Raw genomic sequence first — 19,824 nt, 5'->3', positions numbered from 1 at the left:
CTGGGATTAGCCAATGTTGCCCTGTCTGATTGCTACTTACGATGTGCAAATAATTTACAATATAATGACAGTGAAAGTGCTACACTGCAGTTTATATTCCTTATCAATGTCAGTTTACTATTGTCCTATCAATAATGTGCATCTGGGAGGGAAGGGCTGCAGGTTTATTTATGATAGAATGTGTGTGAATGAGGGTGAATGTAACACTGTATGTGTGTGTCTGAATTTATATGAGGAGATATGTAAATGTGCGTGGCTCTGTGAATGGGTATAGATATAATTGTGCATTTGTACATGGCTCTGTATGAATGTATAGGAGTATGGACATGTTTATGAAGAGATATGTATATGTATGACAGGGTGAGTATGCATGTACATGGTGGAGAGGGGATGGGTGGTGGGAAGGATCCAAAGGCTATTTGTTAAATAAGACACAACGATCAGGCACCAAATTGATCTCTGACTTACACCGGAACATTATAATTGATAATACGACATTTTCATCTTGAACATTCATAGTGTCTGTAAAACTGAACCAGATGGGGGGACAGGCAGCAATGTCACTGTCAGAGTATCGTATGACTCTCACTATATTTCCCCCTTAACTAATTCTTGCTATAGTCTGATTCCATGGACACTACCAACCCTCCACTGCCTCACACTAGTCATTCTTCATGCATGAGCCTATTTATATCTTGTGTAGTTTGTAAAGTGTATTAATTGTGTTTTCACAGGATTAATCCAGCATCTGGAGCAGAGGAGCTAAAATAGTTAACACCTCATCAACAGCTCAACTGGCACATGTACCACCTTGTCTGTAACTGAGCCACACAGACAGGGATAATAATTTAATCCTGGCTTGTTGCTAAATTAGCTGTCCTCAGTTGGTATTGCTGTAGCGAAAGCGACGGCACCTTTGAGCAAAAACAGGCAGTGTTATCAGCTGCTGGTCATTTTTGAGTGACCCCTGCAGTGTGCTGAATGAATGTCAAGTTTTGGTTTGGCTGTGATGCCTCCCATAGTCAAATAATCAACTTGCAAGATATTGCAGATGCTGGAAGTCCAAAAAAGAAAGCAGAGAAAGCTGGGAATAGTTAGCAGGTCGGGCAACGTCCAAGGGAAATCATTCCAGTTCTGAGAGTTTCCTGCAGGATAACAGTTGAAAGCAGTTAAAGAATAAGTCACAGAACAAGGGAGCGGTGAGGAAGGAAAAACGAACACGGCAAAAAGAGAATGAGAAAAGTGCTTGGACGGAGAGAACGGGTGATGATTAAATGATAAGTGGTATTAGCAGGAGGCAAAATGAGAGAAATAAAGAGCAGATAAAGCAGCCAGACCATGAATGAATTTCTAGAAGGATCAGTAGAAGGGGAAAGTGTGAAAAAGGAACTTGGCAGAGCAAGCCCGAGTGATCAAGGAATCAAGATGCAGAAAAAGAAGCAGGTTAACACCTAGCCACGTTGTCTGGACCCACATACTGGTTACCCGAGGGCTGACAACATGTGTGGAACATCTAACCGAGCAAATAGTCACCAAATGAGAACAGAAAAAAAACACAATCAACTGAAATATTTATTATTTTTGCTGGTTCGAATGCACTTTCGCTGCAACTGTCATGTTTATTCAGTACTGCCCTCGGTTCATGATATCAGGAGATAGGCAGCTGCTGCATAGACAGAGAAACATTCTGGGAAAACAAACGGACACAGGGAGGGGTGCTCACTTCACCCAGATTGAATCAGGGGTTTGCATCACCCATTCCCAAGCTGCATTCTGTGGCCTGAAAGATAAATCTGCTGGGTGGGTGCTTATCAGAGTCTGCACACCAATCCCTCAGAACCAACATTCACAAAGCAACAACTAATTCCTGTACATCATATCAGCATACAAATAGGAACAGGAGGAGGCCCCTCGAGCCTGCTCTGCCATCCTATAAATTCATGGCCTATCTATTTTATATACCCAATTTCCGAAACATTGTAAGTTATTGAAGTTAATGTCACCCTGGTGGTTTAACACATGGCTGTATCATGAGGATGAGACAGCGGTAAATAATCAAGTCCCTGCACAGAACAATCCAGCAAAGAGCTGACTTCTCCCATTAACATAGCATCAACGTCTTTGCATTATTCTGTGGCGCTCCAGATTTAGGACAAGCCTGGGCCAGAATTACTGGCACAAGCAGGACGTGCTGCTGGCTGTCAGCTCAGGGCCCAAGAGCCTCGGCTCAGGGCCCACGGGACCTAAGGTCAGGACCCAGGAGCCTCGGCTCAGGGTCCCCGGGGTCTCGGCTCAGGGTCCCCGGGGTCTCGGCTCAGGGTCCCCGGGGTCTCGGCTCAGGGCCCACAGGATTCATGGTGTGAAGAAAGAGTCAGTAGCTTAAGGACAACAGTGACACAGGATCAATGGTAACTGGGCAGGGGTGACATTAAAACAGGGCACCAGGTCTGTTTTTCCAACTGATCTATTCTAAACTAATACTGTGCAGCTAACATGCTGCTCAGGGAACTCGGGTCATGTTACATGATAGGCATTGAACTATTATTTTTCATGGCCCAATGAGCCATGTGCCCAGACTGATAATCGTGATAATGGACTGAATCACATCATAAAAAACTTCAACTTGCATCCCTTAACCCACATACAAATCCTTTGATAATTAAGGAATAATTAATTGGATGTGAAGTACATTGGAATGCCCTGAGGATGTGAAAGGTGCCATATAAATGCAAGTTGATTCTGCCTTCAGCTTGTAACTCACTTCTGGGTGTCTATTATTTCCACATATAAAAAGGTACACTATCGCAATAAGAACAATATTTCAGCTCCCACAGAAACCCACCCCACACTTCCTCATAGTGAAATTGAACACTCACCATAAGAGACGATAGCTTAGTGCCTGTGGAATATATACCAGTCTCAACGAGGGACAGTCTATTTCTGTCAGTTACTGCAGAAATAATGTTGAGTAAGAGTTTTAACAACACCAGGTTAAAGTCCAACAGGTTTATTTGGTAGCAAATGCCATTACCTTTCGGAGCGCTGCTCCTTCGTCAGATGGAGTGGATATCTGCTCTCAAACAGGGCATACAGAGACACAAAATCAAGTTACAGAATACTGATTAGAATGCTGCTTTCTTGCATCTTTGTAGAAACTTGATGTCTGTGTCGATATGCGCGATCTTCTTGGAGATCCTCTCCACTTGGAACCGGCAGTTTGCGTTTGGTATTTGCTACCAAATAAACCTGTTGGACTTTAACCTGGTGTTGTTAAAACTCTTACTGTGTTTACCCCAGTCCAACGCCGGCATCTCCACATCAGAAATAACGTTCGTCAGAGATTCATGCAGCATTTCTTGCCGAACACATACACACACAGAAACCAATCCAAAATCCAAACCAGGTACCAGGAGAAGATAACAGACTAACATTGGAGGTAAATAAACCAAAATCACAAACTGACCTGCAGAGTGACCTGTGATTGGAACCGACCGGACCACAAGTGGGAAGGGTGTCCTTGCTTCAACCCAACAGAACCTCAAACTAAGGAAGAGTGTTTAAACCAGAATTTCCCCCTCTGCACACAAATCGAGCCTCAATATGAACCATGGCTGATATAAATCTTCACAATGTAGTTAAAAACAGATGACACTTCTGAATCACAATTAACATTTCTGAATAGTTACAATGACAATGTTTGTAGCCCATTTCCTGTTATGATTTTTAGACTGTTCCAGACATTGTTCTCATACTGAACACTAGGGACCACTCCCATAAACAAGCCTTCACTCCCTATGAACTGAGATGTGACTCTGCATGCATACTATCTGGTTCTGAAGTGTACCTTGTGATCCAACTGAACAGCCCTTTACTGTGGTCATGGGGATGGACATGTACCTTCTCCAATGCTTCTGATTTATCAGACTTACTGAACAGTATTTACTTTGTCGGGCCATAGACTAGAAGATGGGAACTGGGTTTATTCAAAATAAACTTTAAACAGCAACAACAAAATCCACACCAGATTCCATTTGTTGCAGCTCCTTGGTCCACAAGATCTGACATTTCCCACCAACTCTCCTAATAATACTGAGGCCAGAATGTTACCACAGTTCACGCCGGTGGGATTTTCTCAACCCGCTGCAGTGAAAGGAGATTTGCCTGGGCACCAAATTCTCTGACCTTGCTGCAGCAGGAGCATGGCATGAATGGCCGTTAAGATTGCATTCTTAATCTGTAAAGCATATGAACCACGAAACCTATTCAAGTCTGAGCCTCCCTCACACATAGGAGATAATAACACCCTCTCCCCCACCCACCCCATCCAAAAAGCAGGAAGGGTTTGCTGATAACCACTCCCTAGACACTGGCATGAAAAAATTACCATTTGGGTGAAGGGCAACAATCAGAATTGGTATCCCCAAGAGGAGTCGTAAAGTTGAGGGAATAGGGAAGAAAATGATAAAACATTCTATTTACCTGTGCCTTTAACATCTTCCAAACATCTATCACCTAGAAGGACAACAACAGCAGATGGACAATGACAGCAAATGTATTGGAACACCGCCACCTGAAAGTTCCCCTCCAAAACACATAGCATCCTGACTTGGAATGATATTGCCGTTTCTTCACAGTTGCTGGGTCAAAAACCTGGCACTCCCTTCTTAATAGCACTGTGGATGTACCTACACCACCACATGAACTGCAGCAGTTCCAGAAGGCAACGCACCACCATCTTCTCAATTAGGGATGGGCAATAAATGCTGGTCTAGCCAATTACATCCTGTGAACTAATTTTTCTTTTAAATCATAGTTTGTGCCGATAATTTGGCTTTGATGAATCAGCTAAAGGTTAGTTTGGTGTGCTGCTCAATGGGGTGGCTGTGTTTGCATAAGAATTGTAATAGCAGTGTTTTGTGCATGAACCCTGACCCAGGCACAGGTAACACTAAGAGTACATTAACACACATAGTTGAAGTATTTTCATGTCTGCCTCGTTAGTTGAGCAGAATATAAGAGCACAAGAAACAGGAACAGGAGTAGTCTGTGCAGCCCCTTGAACCTACTTTGCCATTCAGTAAGATCATGGCTGATCTGATTGTGGCCTTAACCCCACTATCCTGCTGGCCCCTCATAACCATTGACTCCTGGTAGATCAAAAATTTGCCTGTGGCTTCTAAGCCACTGGAGAGACAAGGAAAGGGGAGGGATGAATTTGGGGGCAAAATTATGAGAACAAATCTGACATTTGCACCCCCATCGCTTTGAGGTTGCTGCAAACTAGGAAAGGAGCGGGTTCGGGCCCTGCTGGAGCTTTATTAAGTTTACTAAGGATCAAAATACCAAATGTGAAGTCAGACAGTGGCCAGGCTGGTTTAAAAAAGGACTGTCCAGTACAAACTGGGTGCGTGACCACCATACATGTGTGTCAACCAGATCTGATTTAGAAAAATATATTCACCTTACACCAGTGTTGCTTTTACCGATGAAGACAACATGCATTTAAGTAATTTCAGAGACACAACTAGCACATAATGTTACATCAATGAGGCACTCAAGCTGGTGCGGTAATGCAATGGCTGCTTTAATTTCAGAGTCTCTGGAACATTCTCTGAAACATATAACAAAGAATATGTGAGGAGACCCTGGGAGTTTAATGACTGCAGGACACCTGCTCCTATCAGTGAGGCCCTCTAGTGTTCAATAGATAACACAAGAACGAAAACTAAACAGACTGATAGAACCACCAGCTACCTGGAAGCACTTTACAGACAATGAAGTCATTTCTGAAGTGCACTTCAGAAATGACTTCAGCCGTTGCATTACCGCACTTAAAAACCTCATGTTACAACATGGGAAACATGGCATACTCCCTCTCCCCCATCCCCCTAACCCCTTGCATTTACCATGGCCAATCCACCTAACCTGGACTGTGGGAGGAAACCGGAGCGTCTGGAGGAAACCCACGCAGACATGGGGAGAATGTGCAAACTCCACACAGTCACCCAAGACGGGAATCGAGTGCTAACCACTGTGCCATTGTGTCGCTGAGAAAAGATCAGCCATGGAAATATTGAATGAGCAGGCTCGAGGGGCTGAATTGCCTACTTCTGTTCCTAGTTCTTATGCGCCAGAGATTTTCTCAGGCGAAATAGAGCAGCGTTACTCGCAGTGTTACCCTTGTTTGGTGGCACGACGGCACAGTGGTTAGCTCTGCTGCCTCACAATGCCAGGGACCCGAGTTCAATTCCGGCCTCGGGTCACTGTGTGGAATTCGCACATTTTCCCCGTGTCAGCTTGGGTTTCCGCCGGTGCTCCAGTTTCCTCCCATGGTTCAAAGATCTGCGGGTTAGGTTGATTGGCAATGCTAAATTGACCTTAGTGTCAGGGGATTAGCAGGGTAAATATGTGGGGTTATGGGAATAGGGCCTGGGTGGGATTGTGGTCAAGAGAATGGCCTCCTTCTGCTCTGTAGGGATTCTATGATTCAAATCTAACTCCCTCCCTAGCTGATCACTCAGGCTGAATCATAGTGTGCAACCTTGTTGCACTACTCAACCTTAAACTGAGTTTCAAATCAGATCACAAAAACAACATCATTTCATCTCACAAAGCACGGCTATCTTACTCCTTCTGTCACTGAAACCCTATTCAATTTGTACCTGAAGGCTCAACTCCTTCAGCACATTCCCATGCAAAATTCACCTTTTCTAAAACTCTTCCACAACAGCTGTCTCAGCCTAAATCCAGTAAGAAGTTTAACAACACCAGGTTAAAGTCCAACAGGTTTATTTGGTAGCAAAAGCCACACAAGCTTTCGAAGCTCTAAGCCCCTTCTTCAGGTGAGTGGGAATTCTGTTCACAAACAGAGTTTATAAAGACACAGACTTTATAATTGAGTCTGTGTCTTTATAAACTCTGTTTGTGAACAGAATTCCCACTCACCTGAAGAAGGGGCTTAGAGCTTCGAAAGCTTGTGTGGCTTTTGCTACCAAATAAACCTGTTGGACTTTAACCTGGTGTTGTTAAACTTCTTACTGTGTTTACCCCAGTCCAACGCCGGCATCTCCACATCAGCCGAAATCACCATTGCCCTCTGCTTAAAGACCTTCCCTAGAACCCTCCCTTCACATATCAAGCTCAAAATTCTTGCCTTGTTTATGTGTTCCACCCAGGCTTCACCCAATTGTATAAATTTAAATACCTCCAAGTTCCAACTCCATTCTACAATCCTCCCACTTTGGACTCTTACAAGTCCTTCCCCTTCCAGCATTCTTCACTTGAAAATGTGTGTTGTTTGCAGCTACATTTGCCTCACCCCTGCCCCTCTTTTCTTAAACTGCTTCACCTTTTTATTTCCCTTCCCAACTTTAAAAATCTCAAAGTATTTAGCCTGTGCCTTTTGCCAACTCTCCTAGTGATCTACTGCTCATTCCATATCATTTTTATGTAAAGCACCTTGGAATCTTTTATTACATTGACCATCATTTTAAGAGAGAGAGTGAGAGAAATAAAGAGACAATGCAGTCAAGCAACTAGTAAGTAGGCAAAGAGAATACTGCAAAACATTCAAGGAGACCTTTGTTCATATGAGATTGGTATTAAGATCAATTGATCACATATTAAATCTGACCCTTGAATGCACTGGATCATGGATTAGGGGTGGATAACAACCCCCAGAAAACAGCCCAAACAATAACATTTCATATAAAAAGCTTCTTCTCTGGTTACTTCCACAGGCACAGTCCCATGCTAACAGGCGGACCCTTCCGTGTGTTACATTTGACTGATTCATGGCATACTGTATTGGGAAAGCTGTGGAATATCTATGTTAGTGATTGGGAGCACTCTACATTCAAAAGGACACAATGTTTTTTTTAAAATATTACTTGGGGTATCTTTATTCAACTGAGACCCTCTGCAGAGATCCTCACCTTCAGCAATTGTCTCCCCAGTAGCTGAAAGCCACTTGTAAAACAAAGTTTAAAAAAAGTACCAAAACATTGAACTTTGACGTAGTTGCTCCAAGGATTTCAGCAGTTATTTTGGTGGCACCAAATTTCACATTTCGAAAGTACAACCTCATTGCCGTAGTGACTAATTTATAGATAAACCTCTGTGCAATGCAATTTACCCATTTTTGTATTTTTCTTTGTCCCTCTCTCCCGATCACAATTAATATCGGGGATTAAACACCTTACAAAACTAACTAATCAGATGAAGCAAGCATTTGCTGAGATAAATGTCGCTTTACTAGATCGAACCATTTTATGTTCATTCTTCCCCTCCTCACCCACAAAAAGGCAAGCCTCTAGTCCGCATTACATTTGTAAAACAAAAAGGAAAAATTACAAATGTTGGCAGTTAACAGCTAATGCAGAATTGTAAAGAGAAAAGAGGTATGCACCGATCAGAGTATTGCACCAACAAGCTATACAGATCAGGAAGGTCCAGATACGATTTCTGATCTGCTCAACATATGTAGTTGTGGTGCTGTATTTTGTCTCATCCCTGGCAAGAGAACAGGTAAATAAGTTGCATCCTTAAAGGGATGAAAGAGATGAAGGTGATGGGTGTGCAGGAATGAGAGGATTGGGCCACAGAATTATAAGTTACTTTAGGACTCCAGATGTCCTATTTCAGATTAGTCTCAATAACTAGATTAAAAACAAGCAATGTACGAAAGTCTGATAAAACTAATCCTCTTAATCGTGGGTTTTGCCTTTGTTCTCAAAAGTATATGCCAGCAGGCAAGGAATAAAAAAATTCCACTTGGTGACAAGCACCAAGTTGTAGCACGATTCCAATGCAATATTCAACTCCCTTAGCATTAAAGGGGCACAATTAATGAAAAAGTAGGGAAGGAAAATGGCAGAATGCAGTAACACACTTCAGTAGTTTATATCACATTGTAAATATGCAAGTTTACTAGACCAACATTTTAGAATTTCTCACAAGTACTCAATTTGATACATAAAATTTATGGTCACAGGGAGATGCTTCAAGCGCATGCAATTTTTAAAATTTCTTTCATGGGATGTGGGTGTCACTGGCTGGGCCAGCATTTATTGCCCATTCCTGATTGCCTTTGGAGGCATTTAAAAATCAACTGCATTACTATGGGTCTGGAGTCATATATACATCAGACCAGCAGATTTCCTTCCCTACAGGACATTAGTGAACCAGATCAATTTTTACAAGGTCATGGTCCTCAGACTTTTAATTCTGGACTTTTGTTGAATTCAAATTTCACCATTTGCCATGGTAGAATTCGAACCTGGGCCCCAGAGAATTACCCTGTGTCTCTGGAATATTAGACAAGTGACAATACCACTACCTCCCCATAAAAAGTGACAGGACTCTACTGGGTCATTAAAACCAGCAAGGGTATGGCCTTGAACTGGCCTAAGTTCTGGTCACAAATCCAACTTGCATTCTGGCATAACATCTAAAAACAAAAACTATACAGCCCTATCATGAAAACGCATCTCAGTTCTACTTCAAACTTTTAAAAAAACATTTATACCCCAGTGAATTTCTGCAGTCAAGTAATGTGCATTTAAAACGCAACTCTAGCTGCACTGTGAAGAAAGCTTGCAAGTTTTATATCATACAGGATGAAATTGCTCAGGGAATAGTAAGCAACTTGGCCAAAGCTATCCCTCAACTCAGCCTCAAAATGTTAAATTCCCAGTGCATGAATAAACAATTTACTATAAAGTATTCCTGTATTTACCTTTCAAAGCATCTTAAAACCATTGACAGAAGACACCCCCTCAGAAAATCAGCCAGATTTCTCCAACCCACCATGATGAAATGTGTGCCTTGGGGAACAACAAAGTAGACTTTCATCCCTGGGTAATGGATTTGAATCAAGATTCATGAAATTGCTGGTTGGAACAACTATTGAACAGATAGTCTTAACCCAGTTCCCATTTAGCCCAATCTACAGCTTTTTAAACCAGTACGGGACATCTATTTCCACCCAAAAGAATGAGGTTGAAGATATGGAGTGGGCTCGAAGGGCTGAATTGCCTACTCCCACACCTAATTCCTATGAACTCGGAAACTGGAGGACATGAGTGACAAGGTATTGAAGGTGCTAGCAGGCTTAAAAGTGGACAAATCTCCAGGCCTGCATGAATTGTGCCCCAGGCGCTGACCCAAATTTGTGATTCCTCCCCAGCCAGAATATTGGAGAACAGCTGTGGTTCCACTATTTAACTATGGTTGTAGAGATAATAAGAAGTTTAACAACACCAGGTTAAAGTCCAACAGGTTTATTTGGTAGCAAAAGCCACACAAGCTTTCGGAGCTCTAAGCCCCTTCTTCAGGTGAGTGGGAATTCTGTTCACAAACAGAGCATATAAAGAAACAAACTCAATTTACATGAATAATGGTTGGAATGCGAATACTTACAACTAATCCAGTCTTTAAGAAACAAAACAATGCGAGTGGAGAGAGCATCAAGACAGGCTAAAAAGATGTGTATTGTCTCCAGACAAGACAGCCAGTGAAACTCTGCAGGTCTAGGCAACTGTGGGGGTTACAAATAGTGTGACATGAACCTAATATCCCGGTTGAGGCCGTCCTCATGTGTGCAGAACTTGGCTATCAGTTTCTGCTCAGCGACTCTGCGCTGTCGTGTGTCGCAAAGGCTGCCTTGGAGAACGCTTACCCGAATATCAGAGGCCGAATGCCCGTGACCGCTGAAGTGCTCCCCAACAGGAAGAGAACAGTCTTGCCTGGTGATTGTCGAGCGGTGTTCATTCATCCGTTGTCGCAGCGTCTGCATAGTTTCCCCAATGTACCATGCCTCAGGACATCCTTTCTTGCAGCGTATCAGGTAGACAACGTTGGCCGAATTGCAAGAGTATGTACCGTGTACCTGGTGGATGGATAAGCCAGGGAACTATAGACCAGTGAGTCTCCCATCAGTGATAGGGAAACTGTTGGAGAAAATTTTGAATGAATCTATCTCCACTTGGAGGGTGCAGAATATAGTGTTAGTCATAGCTAATGGGTAGAGAAGAATCAGCATAATATGGTAAGTCTATTAAAAGAGTTTTAAAAGCACAGAATGAGTGTAAAGATAGAATTGGAGTGCATGTTGGGGACAGATCAGAAGTCACCTTGAAATTTGTAGATGACAAAAATTGGCCAGGTGATTGAGGTCGAGTGTCTTGGGCTACAATAAGATAGAGTTCAAATGGGCAGATGGAAAGTAACCCTGAAAAGTGTTTATTCAAAGACTGGCACACCAGGAAGTTGAGGAACAAAGGGACCTTGGTGCATTTGCCCATTGATCTCTGAAAACAGAAGGGCATATTAGTGAAGTGGTGAATGATATGGGACACTTGCCTTTATCAATTGAGGCATAGATTACAAAATTGAGGTCATGTTGGAGCACTGTGCGCAGTTCTGGTCACCACAGTATAGGAAGGATATGATTGCACTGGACGGGATGCAGAGAAGATTGCCCAGGGTAGAACATTTTAATTGAGATTGGAGTAGAGAAGACCTGAGGGGGACGGACAAGGAGCAGCTGCTCCCTTAGTTGAAGGGCCAGTCATGAGACAAGTTCAAAATAAGGGACAGGAGGTGATGGACAGGGGAATACAAGGAAAATGTTTTACCCAGAGGGTGGTAGTCTGTGATGCACTGCCTAGGAGGGTGACAGAGGCAGGTTGCCTCATTCCTGGATGAGCACTTGGCACATCATACAAGGCTATGGGCCAAGTGCTGGTAAATGGGATTAGGTACATAGATCAAATGTTTCTCATGTCAGTGCATGCTCAGTGGACTGAAGGGCCTCTTCTGCACAGACTGCCATGAGCATCAATTGGATGCTAGGTAGTACAGCCCAGGAATTTTGCTGTGGCTTTGCTGAACACTCCAGGCTGTTTGGAGAATAGACAAGTTATGAAACAGATCAGAAGTGTCCATACCTGAAACACTGATATCCTGGTCTTCCCAGTTGATTGGCAGCAGTGCTTCAGATCAATATTTCTATTTTAAATTGCTCATTTAGAATTAGTGATTGTTTCAACTGTACATGGAGTTGCAAGCTTTGGTTACACCAAGTTACTATTGCTTAGTTTTAAATACAAAGACAAAATATATTGCAACTAAAATTGCAACAGATAGTCTCTAGTAATGCACTGTAGCAACAAGTGGCAGTTAAAAGATACTTTGGCAAAGTGGAGCACAAATCCTCACCCTCCGTACTTCAGATTAATTGCTCCCATTCTCTTTCCCAGTCTAAATCAATGGATGTGTAGATATGTTCACTCCTACAGCTTCAAGTCTGAATACAAAAGACTTGTGCTAAATTTAAGGGTGTTACAAGATAGGTGTTGGGAAGAGGTTTCCCTGGTTGGGGAGTCTTGAACTAGGTGGTTACTGTCACTGGGGATCAGGAGAAATTTCTTCATAGGGTTATAAACCTTAATTCTGAGATAACCGTAGACACTTAGCAATTTGAATACTTAGGAAACTTTGGCACACCAAGGTAAGCAAAGGAGAGCAAATGTGACAAAAAGATTTTACAACTATTGGCTCAGGTCTGGAATGCACTGTACAAAATTGTGAAGGCAGGTTCAATTGAGGCATTCAAGGTGGTGTTAGATGAGTCCCTTAAATAAGATGCAGGGGTATAGGGAAAAGGCAGGAGAATGGCACAAAGCTACAATGCTGGTTGAGAGCCAGCACAGAATGTCTTCCTTCTATGCTGAAACAATTGAGATATGGAAGTCATGTAGAAAGGGGTGAGGTAGATCAGCTATAATCATGACATGAAATGGCAGATTAGAAGGGCCATATCACCTACTCCTTTTGTAGTTAAAAGGCTGTGTGCATGTCTAAGACAACCCAGCTGTGACAAAGACAAAAACCCAGAAACAGCATTGGTGTTCAAGTTGCTTTATTTGGCAATAAGCCAGAGAACATTTTCTACAAGTACACTTCAATAATCCACCTATAGCTTAAATCAAATCCATTCAAGTTTATGGTGGCACAATTAATTACATAATTGGGTGGTGAGAAAACTGGCCAGACTACAAACATAAATTAAACATGCACTGAGCTTTACAGAGCTGCAAGCAGCAAGGGACAGACAGTTCAGGTGTTCAGCTGCTGTCTTTACCCAAGGTGTGCTTGTCAAATAAGTACTCAGCCATTCCATTTTCAGGAGCACCCAATCTCCGCAGGTTGGTTACATAGTCTCCTAGTAGCTTGATAGACTTGACCTGTTCATCCAGGTAGTGAGTCTCCAAGAAATCACAGAGCTATGGAGAAATGAAAGAGACTAATTAAAACCTCCAGGCAGCAAGATTTTTATCTGCTATCCAGCAGAAACAATAGATTTACCTCTGGTTAAACATCCTAACATTTATCCCCAAGGCTCCCAAGAATGACTGCCAGATTGCTGGCAACTCCATTGACTCAATTCCATTCCAGCATGAATTGTCCTGAACGATCACTTCAATCTTGACGAGAACAAACAAGGCTAAATGGGGCATTTAAAGTGCAACAATGCAAATTCAAACTGCACATCTGACCTAAATGCACTGTCAATAAGATATGCTGCTGTTTAAAGAAATCAAGCCAAGCTGGTCAGAAATAGAGTTAAGCTTCTTTCAGAACTGTTATATCTGGCAACATATGGGCCATGTTTTGTTGCTTCAAATCTAGAGAATGGGGAGGTTGACAGAGTTAAGACAATATTAACATGCCCCTTATTCAGCTGAAGTACTGCTCATAGCATAGACAACTCAATGGTGTACTTCAACCCTCTGCAGAAGAGTCACTTGGAATAAGGTTAAACCATTTACCCTATTCAGGGAAATGGGGATAAATGCAAATTTTAAAAAGCCAAGAGGCATAGGGAAGGCAAAACGTGAACCAACAAATTGAAAATCAGAACAATCCAACTGTAGTGTTAATCAATAACTAATTTGTCCAACAGTCCAAACCCAATACAAAGAAATCTAGCCCATGGTTTCACAACAAAAGCAGAATCTTATCTAGAAGACAGGACTGAAGCAAACTGCAGTAACTCCTGTTTCATTACTGAAGTAATGAGTAAAGTATTTATGAATTGATGTTGCATCAGCAGGATAATAGGTAGGGATCTGGTATAAATTCCTAGTGCCATCAATAGGCTTCACATTGTTAAAGAGTTTTGAAAATAACTCATTTTGTACACTACTTGGGTCATTTGAAGAAAATCACCCCCTGCCCAGCATGAATATGCCACCCTAGTATTAGGCAGCTTAAGCTAGCTTCATGTCCAAAATAGTTGCAAGTAAAATTTTTACTGAAGTTCCTATCCAAATTGCACTAAAAGCAAATGAGTGCACATTAATTCTAAGAACTCATCCATCCGTTACCAGAAGTCACCACACCTAGTTTTCTAGAAGACTCAGTATTCAATGCACACTGGCTAGGAATTGATAAAAAGTGACACTAGATATGATCAAGAAATACATACATGTGGGTCATTTCTGTCTGTAGCCAGTTTATGCAATTCTAAAAGTGACTGGTTCACACTCTTCTCCAGTTCCAGAGAGCATACCATTGCATCCAAGCCACTTCCCCATTCATCACGATCTGGTTTCTAATGAGAAAAAAAATCAGATCAGTTACTTACACAAAATCAAGCATTTTTTCCAACAGTATTGGTAACCTTTTTAATCAAGCACCAAGCCCAATTTTTTGCTTGAGAAATTAGAATATTAAACCAAAAGAGCAATAACTCCTAATTTAAACTGGACTATTGCCTAGAGAAGGCAGAAATGCAGCTATAGAGTTATATAGAACTTGTTGCATGCTGTATAAAGTGATATTAAATAGCATTTCTGGTTACATTGTGCTGAAACGCAAGAGGAGCAGTATTAAATCTCAGATGTTAAAAGTTTTGCAACAAGGAAGTTCATGAATTAAAGCCCAGTGCTCAGAGAAACAAGCCCAGGTTTAAAGAGGCAAAATGGGGTGCTTGCATGCAAGGGGCCTAAAGCAAAGGGAAAAAACCACAAGACAGTAATGAACAATTTTCAGAGAGTGAGAACAGTCTATCCATTTTATTTCAAGTCACAGCATTTACTATTCACGAATGCAACTAAATGCAAACAAGAATCAGTTTCCAGTTTTGGTGCCTCTTGGTAATTTCACTTAATGAGCCACGAGCAACACAATTCTAACCTCCAAACAGCATACAAGTGCCAAGAAATGGTGATCCTGAGGTATGATAAAAACCTTTAGAAGTAAAATTTGTCAAAATAAGGAAGTGCAAAATTGCTGCCCCCCCCCCCCCCCTCAAATGGGAAAGTTCTGTGGACAACAACCCAAACTGTTATTCTTCAGGTGCAAAGCAAGTGAAGCATAGCAAAGCTCAAACTGATCTAACCAGGTGTCAGCAAATGATAATTAGGATCAGAAACCCTGGGAGATTTTCCCTTTCCCCAAGATGATTTCTTTAAGATGCAATGCAGCAAACCAAAACTTCACTAACAGCATCTTCCAAAGCTGCACCTCCAATCTCTACCACCCAGAAGTAGAGGGGAACAGATGCATGGGAACATCACAACCCTCCAAGTTACCATTCTGACTTGAACTACACTGCATCAAAATTCTGAACACCCTCTAATAGCACCTGCAGCTTCCTACCACCTTCAAGGCTAATTAGGGATCAGCAATGAATGATGGCCCAGAGGTGCTCACGTCCCATTGACAGGAATAAACTCGCCCTTCAAAAGATTGAATACCCTTGAAGGCACATCATCTTCACTTGCTACGAGATATGAAGCACACTTTGGAAACCCACAAGTATCTGGTGACATTTTGCCAAGACTTCAATGCCATCAGCATTTATTCTGAAACATTTCCTAATATTTTAACCCAATAGTGTTAGGCTTATGTAGTTATCTTGTCCTCCCATACCTCCTGCAGGCCAAGGTCAGTAGCACCAGTTCCTGCAGCAGGGAGAGATGAACACCTTTCCCCTGCGAGTACAGAATACCTTGCCAGGTCTGAGAACCCGTGCATCCATTCAATCTTCTGCCACCTAATACCTGCTAGTGCACACTTATACCTTCAGTGGAAGTGGATACATGGGGTTGCATCTAATCAACACATTAAAAACTTGCAGGTGTCAGATTTAGTACCTACAAGCTGAAATTATGGGCAATTAGAAATTAAGTTCTAAAGCATGTGCAAAAACCAGACTCAGGTTGCATTAGCACAGCAGCCAAGCACCTGGTTTTCACCAGAAAAATCCAAGACTGTTTAGCACACCTCAGCTACTTGCAGTAACCAGCTGAGCGATCAGCAAGCCCCAATCCAAATTCTTGATGGAAATTAGTTGCATAATCAACAAGCATACAAGATATTTTAGGATATTAACAGTAAGCTTCTTAAACCTTGATATCCTGGAGTAAGATGCGCCCTCCTCGCTGGTTCTGTAGTTTCATGAGCTTCTCAGCATGTTCACGCTCTTCATGAGACTGCTCCAGAAAGAATTTAGCAAAATTCTTCAATGCAATGTCATCACGATCAAAGTAGAAGGACTGAAAAGAGTACAATATATATTTAGGAGCACACAAGCATCCTCAGTGATTATATTACCATAACAGCTAAAAAAAAAATCAATGTTCATAGCATAATCTGCTTCCCAAAACTAAAACCAAGTAGATTGTTCCAAGTTTCAGAAAAAAATGGCTTCTACAACCAAACATAGGCAATGGGTTCCAATCCCTGCACAAAAAAAATCTACTTTTTCCAAGTAGTCACTGAAACATGGATCAGTCTTTTGGCAGCACAATTAGGGTTATACCCCCAGCATACCAAAAAGATGCCATGGACACCAAGGAGGCAAATATGTATGAGGTTCTTTAATACAGAGCTTACAGCATGTAGTAAACAGCTGAAAGCTTTGATGCCCAAAGAATGAAGGTATAAAACGATGTAGATCAGAACCACCAAGAATTAGAATGCATATACTGGAATTTAGGGCTAGAATACACTGAATGACTTGTTAATAACCATTTTGAAAAAGCTGGAAAACTTAAAAAGCTTGACATTGCCAATTGCCTCATCTTATTAGCACTCATGTGCTAAACACCAACCCATAAAAAGTGTGAAAACTCATTAAAGCACCTGGGTGTGTTTACAGCCAAATTTTCATAGATGAATCCCTACAGTACTGAAGGAGGCCATTTGGCCCATTGAGTCTGTACCAAACATCCCACCCAGTTCCTATTCCTGCAACCCCACATTTACCCTGCTAATTCCCCTGACACGAGGGTCAATTTAGCATGGCCAACAACCTAACCAGCATATCTTTGGACTGTGGGAGGAAACCCACACAGATAGTGAGAATGCGCAAACTTCAATAGTGACCAGAGGTCAAAATTGAACCTGCAGCAGCAGTGATAACCACTGTGCTGCCCAAAGTCAGGCCATTTTGGCCAGTGATCAATTTTCAACCCATGTATATATACACACCATTGGGACTGATGTCAAATTAAAAAACCAAAAACAAGACCTTCAGGAAATGTGCCCAATCAATATCAGCTCAAGTTATGCAAACATGAACAGGTCAGGGGCTTTACTTACATTACAAAATTTTATCCACAAGGGAACTGACTCCTTGCAGATGCAAACACCTGACCAAAGAGTTTAATATTCACATTAAGTAAATGTGTTTAGTGGCAATTTCAACACCCTTCCACTTGTGAAAATAGCATATTATACAGAAAACATCACAGCAGGAAGTCTAATTGTCAGGTGGCAGGCTAAGGTAGACTCGGGTTAAACAACAAGGCAAAAAAAATAAAACAGAACAAAAACCTTTGCTTGGAAGCAAAGCTCAAGCAGACACCTAGCACAGAGGGCAACTGCTGCTATTAGTGGACCTTGCTACCATATTTGTAAAATACAACAGCAACTGTGCTTTATTAGCAATAATCCATAGCATTCTGGAAGGATGGCAGAGATCCAGTAACAGCAACTACTGGATTTGCAATCTAGAGACAAGCTCAAAGTCCACCATAGCAGCTGTTAAAATTTAACTTAAATCAAATGAATAGAATCAGAGGCAAGTAATGGTGATCGTTAAACTACTGATAGCGATTAAAAAAAAGCCTTTCTGGTTCACTAATGCCCTTCTAGAATTGGAAATCTGCTGTCTCTATCCAGTTCAAACACGACTTCCATCTCTATCAACTGCCCTCTGATATGGTCTTGCGAGTTTCGTGGTTGCATTCACGAAGACGACTGAAAAACTCAAATGCTGACTAACAATGACCCCATCTTGTGAATAAAAATCTAGATTCGTATCCACCCGATGAGACATGGAAGTATTCCTTGTCCCAACGCTTTAGATGGACAAAAGCGGAGAGCTGGCCGATCATCTCCTTTCCCTAACCACCAAGAAATTAAACTGGCCTTTATTCCAATGCCTGGAATAAACTGACTTCACAGAATGCAAAGCGGCTGCCGAATTCAGCAAAGTCACTGCACTTTGTAACTCACGAACACATTTCAGTAGCTAGAATAGTGTTATATAAGTGAACCAGTTTCAAGCTATTGTCATAACCATGGAAATATAATTCTCACATACAGCAACTAGAGGGGGGGGAAAGACGTTCTCTCTCTAGACCCCTCCCCCACCCAGCACATGTCCTCCCAGATTGATCACAACACCTCCCCCTTGCCCTTCATGAGCGCCTTCTCGGTCTTTCTCTCTCGCTTACCAGTGAAGCAGTAACACCGAGTCGCCCCCTCCCCAACACTCTCCCTGACCACACTCACCATGGAGAGGTAGACGTAAGACGCATACAGCTCCAGGTTGATCTGGCGGCTGATGGCGGCCTCGCAGTCGGGGTGATAATTCTGTCGGACCTGGGAAGTCATGGCGATGGAGCAGAGCAGGATAAAAGAATGGTGTAGTGGCGGCGGACGGATAAAATAGCTGGGAATGAAGGTTCCGTTCAATCACTGTTGAAGCAGGAACACTATCTCTCCCTCGGACTCTCCTTCAATCTGCTTCCACCCCCCACTCCCAACAGCTTCTTATGGAAAAAAAACTGACACGCATGCGTGATTCTGCAGGCGAGGCCCGCCCCGTGGCGGGGAGGAGCTTCTAGAAATTTCAAAGTAAATCCGGGTCCTCCCGCCCCCCAACCGCAAGAACGCGCGGCTCCGGCCCACTGGCAGCAGCAGGAACGCGCGCGCGCGCGCCCACGTTCCACTCACAGCCGCAGGCATGCGCGGCTCACGCTCCACTCCGAACGGCAGGGACGCGCGGCTCCGTCCCGCTCGCGCGCTCGGATTCCCAGCACCATGCGCATGCGCCTCGGCGCGCGAGCTGTTGTTGAGTGCCAGTTTTGAAGTGGGATTGCGCGCGGGGGTCTGTTAAACAAAGAGGTCAGGGAGCAATGGCGAAGGCGGGTAGGGCTTTTTCCGAAATATCTTATAGGCGTTCACAGAAAAGAGCTCAAAACACTGCCTCATCATGTCATTAGTTAAGAGTATGATGGCGGGCCTGCGGATAATGGAGAAGCAAAATGTAGGGTTAAGCCAGACCGTTCACCTTCAGCTGCAACCTTGTGCAGACAGGACAGCCATCTTACACATTCTGCTGGAAATTGCGCATCATTTCTGTCAAACATGTGACTGCCTGTTGGGCCCTGAGTCTGCAATTTACCATAGCACTTCACGTGTCGATTATAATCTTTGTTTACAACAACACTTGTTTTCAAATAAACCTGTTGGACTATAACCTAGTGTCGTGTGACTTCATCTTGTCCACCCCAGTCCAACACC

The 19,824-nt window shown here is 42.7% G+C and overlaps 1 protein-coding gene across 1 annotated transcript; it reads right to left on the bottom strand.

Moving 5' to 3' along the window:
- Positions 1–12,905: 12,905 nt before the first annotated feature.
- On the bottom strand, positions 12,906–19,655 carry LOC144498829 (ferritin heavy chain). Its single transcript, XM_078220562.1, has 4 exons — positions 18,811–19,655; positions 16,419–16,565; positions 14,492–14,617; positions 12,906–13,286 (listed from the first exon to the last, which is right to left on the bottom strand). The coding sequence occupies exons 1-4, from the start codon at positions 18,910–18,912 to the stop codon at positions 13,128–13,130; spliced, it is 534 nt and encodes a 177-aa protein (XP_078076688.1). The 5' UTR covers positions 18,913–19,655; the 3' UTR covers positions 12,906–13,127.
- Positions 19,656–19,824: the final 169 nt, after the last annotated feature.

The sequence above is a fragment of the Mustelus asterias genome, chromosome 9, assembly GCF_964213995.1.
Source record: "Mustelus asterias chromosome 9, sMusAst1.hap1.1, whole genome shotgun sequence".
Classification (NCBI taxonomy): Eukaryota; Metazoa; Chordata; class Chondrichthyes; order Carcharhiniformes; family Triakidae; genus Mustelus; species Mustelus asterias.
Note: the sequence above shows the minus strand (reverse complement) of the source record. Positions and strands in the feature narration are given on the sequence as shown.

Bases quoted from the DNA above. Each gene is read 5' to 3' on its own strand.
- LOC144498829 (XM_078220562.1), bottom strand. From the start codon at position 18,912: ATGACTTCCCAGGTCCGACAGAATTATCACCCCGACTGCGAGGCCGCC. The intron at 16,566-18,810 runs GTGAGTGTGGTC...TACTCTTTTCAG, and splicing joins CTTACGTCTACCTCTCCATG to TCCTTCTACTTTGATCGTGA. The intron at 14,618-16,418 runs GTTTAAGAAGCT...TTTTCTCATTAG, and splicing joins TCTTACTCCAGGATATCAAG to AAACCAGATCGTGATGAATG.